This window comes from Nansenia antarctica (genome assembly GCF_963989245.1).
Source record: "Nansenia antarctica genome assembly, chromosome: 3".
In the NCBI taxonomy this organism is placed as follows: domain Eukaryota; kingdom Metazoa; phylum Chordata; class Actinopteri; order Argentiniformes; family Microstomatidae; genus Nansenia; species Nansenia antarctica.
In genome coordinates this window covers 13,039,153-13,046,022 of record NC_137688.1, presented here as the reverse complement: position 1 = coordinate 13,046,022, position 6,870 = coordinate 13,039,153, and the positions used below count along the sequence as shown (strand labels likewise).

General features: G+C 46.1%; 1 protein-coding gene across 1 annotated transcript; it reads right to left on the bottom strand.

Moving 5' to 3' along the window:
* Positions 1–458: 458 nt before the first annotated feature.
* On the bottom strand, positions 459–4,490 carry pdgfrl (platelet-derived growth factor receptor-like; the record flags this gene model as incomplete). The annotated part of the gene is made up of 6 exons (XM_080526762.1): positions 459–743; positions 1,008–1,144; positions 2,086–2,379; positions 2,606–2,757; positions 3,034–3,313; positions 4,436–4,490. The coding sequence occupies 6 exons, from the start codon at positions 4,488–4,490 to the stop codon at positions 555–557; spliced, it is 1,107 nt and encodes a 368-aa protein (XP_080382888.1). The 3' UTR covers positions 459–554.
* Positions 4,491–6,870: the final 2,380 nt, after the last annotated feature.

Below are 6,870 nucleotides of genomic sequence, written 5' to 3'. Positions count from 1 at the left end.
CCACAGTATATTTTGCCTCACCATGGAGATGCATCTGTATTGCAGGTACCTCTATATGATTAGTACAGTATTCATACTCACACTGGATGTTAATTAATTTGAAATCCCCACGGTAGTGTTATTGCAAAATGTGTGCTGGTGGTCAGCTGTGTTTCATTAGGGAGAAAGCATAAAGGCACCAATCTTTAATGAGTCATCTGACACACGTGGTGAATGTGGGCTACATCTACATTTAGTTCCATACATTCAGAATTATTTTAGATATTTACATTCAGATTTTAACAGAAAAACAGAACACTATCAAATGTGACGCTACAATATGTCAGTGACAATATAGCATGATTTCACTACACATCAATGGAACGTTCCAGTTGACCAGAACAAACCATTCTATAGCGCTATTGGTCTGCCAATCCTTATAAAGAGGCAAATATACAATTAACATTTACCTCAAACCTAATGACAAAATGTTACACCTGCCACAGTTGTGGTACACGGCCCTTACAAGTTATAAAAGCTGTCTGTCTTCCTCTGCCCAACCCATTATACTGTGGCTAGTGAGAGTTGACCGTGGTTGCCACAATGGTCTCCCCAAGCTTGGTCTTGGCTCTGCAGATGTACTTCCCAAAGTCGATGGTCTCCATGTCGTCTACGGTCATGACGCTCTGGGAGATGCGGGTGGTGTGTCCCATCCCCCTGTTGATCAGCCTCGAGGCTCCATGGATCCCAACAGGCCTGTTGTCCTGGACAGAGCAGCACCAGAGAGAGGACTGGGTCAGAATGATATGACACGTAATGATGATGATGATGAATGACACTTGTGTCGTTCCAGACTTGTTGAGTCTGTTGTGAAAGATGCTTGCTATTAGAAAATGCGAGCGTCACTGAGGTGCATGGAGATCAGTGGAGGCTGGTGGAGGTACAAATCATTCTTCATTCCATTCCATGCATTACAATGTCTACTTCCACCAGCCTCCCCCTGATGGAGACAGCGTTCTACTTCTCACCTGTCCGGGGTAAATCCAGGTGAATGTCACGTCCACCTCTGGCTCCCCCAGGACAGTACAGGTGATGTTGATGTTGTCACCTCCCCACGCGTAGGTAGACGACGCCTCGATGGTCACGAAGGGCGGCCCACTGGGCACTGTACACAGACACAAGGAAGGGTCAGTCGCCTCAACAACCAAACTGTGCAAAGACACACACATACCGTATGATGGCAGGTAGGTAGTGTATCAGAAACCTGGTGTAGGCTGTAATTGTCACTGTTAGGAGACAAGAAGAACATTCTACATTTTCTGGAGGATTGGAAATATACCACTATACTACATCTATCTAACATACCTCCATGACCAACCCTCCTCCACCCACAACGTAATCCTATTCTCTCCGTCTGTCTGTCCAACCTGCCGTGAGAGATTGATTTCACCTGAACCACACTGTTTTTTCCATTTCATAAATTCACCACTGATCTGGCTCACGGAAAGCAGCTGTAGTGCTGATGAAGCCCTACTATTTCCACTGCAGTGGGCAGAGATCCACTTAAACAAAGAGCACCACTGTAGCGAAGGCGTTTTGATAACTCGGTGAAATACACTCCATTCCTGGAAAGCTGATGACGCACGGCAGCCATCAGTAGCCGGCAGTGTTGATTGATGACTGTGTAGAGTGGCCTCAGAAGGAGGTAGAGACATTGCTGAGAAATTGTCTCTGAAATTGTTTCAAGCCAAAGTCAATCAAAATCATTATTGAAAAATCCCCTCTGGTCCTAGGGTAGACCTTACGTCTATTGACATGACATTGTTGCGGTGATATTGTGAGTGCAAGGTTATAAATCAGTATTGTGATACAGTTAGTGTGGTAGTGGTCGCCTGGTCAAGTGGATAGTGAGTTGGACTGGTGATCAGAAGGTCAAGAGTTCAAATCCCACCTGGGAACACCACCACTAGTGTGACCTTGAGTAAGACACTTAGCCCTAAGTTACTCCAGGGAGACTCTCCCTATAATCTCTAGCTGTAAGTCGCTTTAGATATAAAAGCATCTGCTAAATGGTGTAAATGTAGTGTAAGGTTGTTGGGACTCTACCCTCCACGTAGAGAAGCTGATACTTGGAGGAGATCTGCGGAGTGGCCTTGGTCACAGCCTTGCAGTAGAAGACCCCCTGGTGCTCTGGACTGGGATTCAGCAGGCTGAAGCCCTTGGTGGGGTCATAGGAGACTAGAGTCCCATCCACAGGGATCTCCTCTGCAGGGACCTCCCTGTGCAGAGACACCTTGGCCAGGGGACTGGTCACCCTGCAGGGCACGATGGCTGGTCTGTCTGGGCGCAGGTAGACGATCTCAAAGTGGATGGGAGATGGGACAAACAGGTCGTCTTTGTCTGGTGGGAGAGCAGGTAAGATCATGGATGAAGATGAGAGATGTGAGCGAATGGCAGTAAGGTGCAACATTAGGGCATTGTTCTGAAGGCTATGTCATTAAGGCTATGCCTTAAGACCATACAGGAAAATATGTGTTTGATTTAGCAGTCAGATAAATAAACAGCCTGTAACAACTCTAAACTGCCTGTAGCGTTGCAGGATAGCGCCACGCCGACCCCAAGTTACCTGTGAAATAGATGTAGGTGGCGGAGTTGCGTTCAAGGTCTTTCTCACAATCCGAACCGTCACACAGAAGAGCCCAGCAGTTGTACATCCCTGTGTCAGCAGCAGAGGGCGATGTCAGGATCAACTGACTGTACTTGTCACTGTGCTTAATGCTGGTGGAGAGAGAGAAAGAGAGAGAGAGAGAAGAGAGTTTGGAGTTTTAACACCCCTATATATCGTACATCTACAAACAAGAATTCCGCCTCTATCACAGAATGCACAGCTATAGACCCACTTCTTGAGAGACAGAGAGAGAGAGAGAGAGAGAGAGAGAGAGAGAGAGAGAGAGAGAGAGAGAGAGAGAGAGAGAGAGAGTTATTATAACGGTTATTATAAATCAGGTGGTCGTAGTGATTTGTAATTTGTAAGGAAATGTTTTAGTCAGGTACCTGAGACGGGAGTCATTAAAGATGTCCAGGTAGGAGGGGTAGGCCCAGCTTATCTTACCGCCTTTACACCGCAGCTCCAAGGTCTTCCCCGGAGTGAGGCTCGAGCTCTCCCCCAGCCGCAGGAAACGCCCCTTATCCAGGACCTGCGTCAGGAGGGACTGGCTCCTCCCTCCTGCGTCCTTCTCCTTTGTTTTGGGGTAGCGCACCTTGGTCCGCTTGCCTCCGGGCCTGATTCGGTTCTCTCCGGCCTCCTTCCTACGTTTGGCCTGCTGGCAGGTACCTGGGAAAGGGGGAGGGGGTAGGGGGAGAGGGAGGGGAAGGGGGAGAGGAAGAGGGAAGGGGGAGAGGGAGGGGAAGGGGGAGAGGGAGAGGGAAGGGGGAGAGGGAGGGGAAGGGGGAGAGGAAGAGGGAAGGGGGAGAGGGAGGGGAAGGGGGAGAGGGAGAGGGAAGGGGGAGAGGGAGGGGAAGGGGGAGAGGAAGAGGGAGGCACAGTGAGAACAGTCACCTCTCTCCCCCCAGATGTCCACAGTCAGTGTCAGAGTCTTAGTCTCAGTAAAGTGTCACACACGTCCAGAGAGGCAGGCAGACAGGCAGAGTCAGAGTTGGGGTGAACGGCACCGTATGCCCATCTGGAGAACTACTCTATATCTCCCACACAGCTGTATCAACAGGGGAACAGGAAGGAGTGGGGGGTTTTTCATTACTGGCACAAAATACCCAGAGCTTAACAACTCCAGTCCATTTGTCTGCAGTCTTATTCGTTTAGTGTGATAGATAGTCCACTGTAAATGATGTGAGGGATATTGTGTTGTGTTCCAGACACCAGATAGGTAATAGTTCAGTATTTGGAGAGGTGGTGGTAAATTTCAACACATGGTTTGACTCATATCTCCTATTTTCATATTAGTCATTTAGACAGTCTCGTTCATCCCACTTAAAATAGCAGATTTATTAATAACACCTGTTGCATGCTCTGATGCTACCATGCCAGTCAGAAAGCATGCATGCACACATCAAATACAACTAAAAACAACTCTTTTATAAGATTTTTTTCCTCCCAAGGGATGAAAAACACATTAAGAAAAGTCATTGCCTTATAATTGCTTTATCATTCTTCAACCCAAAGCCTTGATTTCTAAATCACTGCTGTCTTCTCCATTGCGTCATAGATATTCACTTGGCCGTGTGACTACACCTCCCCCTCATACACCCATCACAGTGGTTAGAAACGCCAACATCAGCTCAGCTCTCACAAAACCATGAGAAAATCTAATCCCAGAGCTGCTCTCAGATTGCAATAGAGCAGTTCTAGTGGAATCAATGTATCCTACTGGTCTTCAGAGGACAACTACATATAGTATGGAGGCAGGCAGGCATGGTGGAGGAGCCGAACGTTACTCACCATTTTGGATCTCCACCCAGAGTACCACCAGAGATAGAAAGACCCAAAGCTTCATGGTGTGTGTGCAGACAGGACGGAGCGAGAGGCAGGGAGGTCCAGAGGGCTTGTTTAGGGCCAGAGAGGCCAGGGGAGCTGGGAGAGGATCACAGCAGGAGAGCAGGTCAGACCCGGGCGCTACGCTGGAACTCTGCAGGCTCCAGAAGACCTGTTTAGATTACCAGCTCCATCCTCCTCTTCAGAGAAAAAAAAAGAAATAAAGGGAATGGGGAAATCTGCCCAGTCCTCCAGCTCACTCCCCTCTCTCCAGCAGGGCGAGGACACAGGCTCTGACGCTCTCTGGTGGACTGAGGGGGCCCATACAGCTCACAAAGAAGAATGTATAGGACCGACAACCGTATTTATTTATTGAGACACAAATCTTGATTTTCAAACTCAAATTCCACCTGAATTATCAAAGGGACATGGCTGCTCATGTTCCATTTGTCACAAAGCATTTCATTTATATTTACATACACTGGGAACGAACACTTTGTTCGGCTGCCCTCAGGCAGGCGGTTCAGGACCATGTCCGCAAGGACAAATAGACTGAAGCTCAGCTTCTACCCTAGGGCCATCCAGGCCCTGAACACAGCAAAGACCTAGGTTCTAGGCCCTGGACAATCTAGGCAATTTGATGGCAGCTACTAGATTGTAATCAAGTGCAATACTGAAATACAACTGTGAACATTTCAAACCTGCAAACTGCGACACTTTAAATGAATGTGCAATAATACTATGTGCAATATGACAACCCTCGTGTACAGAAGGTTCAGAGATAGGAAATGTTAGGATATTTATAGCATAGCATAGAGTACAGCACAGTGTTTTATTTGTATAGTATAGTAGTATAGTATAGTGGATAGTGGATATAGCCTTTATTTATGTAAACCAGCTCTTTTCCCTTCTTGTTTTTAGTATTTTTTTCCTAGCACCAGGGGAGCCCCCCCTCCTAAATTTCGTTGTATGGTACCTGTACTATATTAATGACAATAAAGACCATTCATTCATATTTTGGCATTTGTAGGTGCCTTTATCCAATGGGACTTAAAAACAAATACATTTGTCTAAGTAAGTGAATCATCTATACATCAGTCATCGCAAGAAAACTTGTTTGTTTTATTATGTAAAAATGTTTTATTATGTACAGTAAAGAAACTGTCCAGGGGGTAGAGGGGGCGGGGAGGGCTCAGGAGGGACAGTTAAGGTGTAGCCCGAAGAGATGGAGGTCTTCAGTCTACGGCAGAAGATAGGGAGTGACTCTGCAGACCTGACAGCATTTCATTTTCATTGTACCATTTACACCTGTATGTATCCTGTGCATATGATAGATATACCTTGATGTGAACGCAAATGATCAGCACCATGTTGGGACACTGTGTCCAATGTCTGAAGGTTTGCTCTATTCCCTTGAGAAGACATACACAGAATACACACTTCTTCCACATGAAGAAACTGGTCTTATGGAAAAATACATTTATTGACATCAGTGTAGTTAGTAGAAACAATTGAATCTATGTCATTCCATAGGCCTAATGAGTAGCTACATGGACAGAGGGTCATTATGTTGAGGTTTCTATCTAAAAGACAACGTTGTCTACTGTCCATCTGCAACCCTTCATCTCGGTCCCCCGGGAAAACAGTTCATGTCCTCTGCTCTGTTCCAAGTCCAATTTGTCCAACTCCGCTTCCTTCAGATCAGTCTGAATCATTCAAATGTGAAATGTGGTTGTTGCAGAGTATATCATTCGGATATGACAACATCAACTTCCTATCTTTCTAAAAAATATGGAAAAAACGTTCATCAAAATCATCAGAAGTCAGATGTTCAGGTTGTATCAATACCAGAGGGGGGGGGTGGAACTGAGAGCGTTCCACTGGTCTGAGAGTTCTGAGAGTTCACCCCGAGGATGAACAGCGTGACGGACGTGAGTAAGACAAACCATTCATAGGAGAGACAGTTTACACACCGACGGCCCCTGGAGCAACAGCACAAGTATGTAAGCAATAACCCTCTTCCTCGCTCATCCCACTAAGACCCCAGAAACCGCTTATTAAAAACAAAGATAGAGTTACAAAGTAGACATCGTCAAACCTTTGGCACATGAAACGAGGACAGTGAAACTAGGACAGTGAGGCCAAAAGAGGAAAGGCACATTTGATTCATGGTTCATGCCCAGACATGAAGAGAATACTAATTAAAGATGGAACATTTACAATGAAAAGATCGTTTTCCTTGAATGAATCTGTTTAGATCACATCAAGTGGAACAGGGAGTTTTCCTTGCAGTTCATTTCATGCATCTTGTGTGCAATGCTGCATAACTATTCAGAAACAGTAAAGCTACTTTAGGTGGCCAATAGAGCACTGCACTACAGTGTACTGTATCACAAAATGAC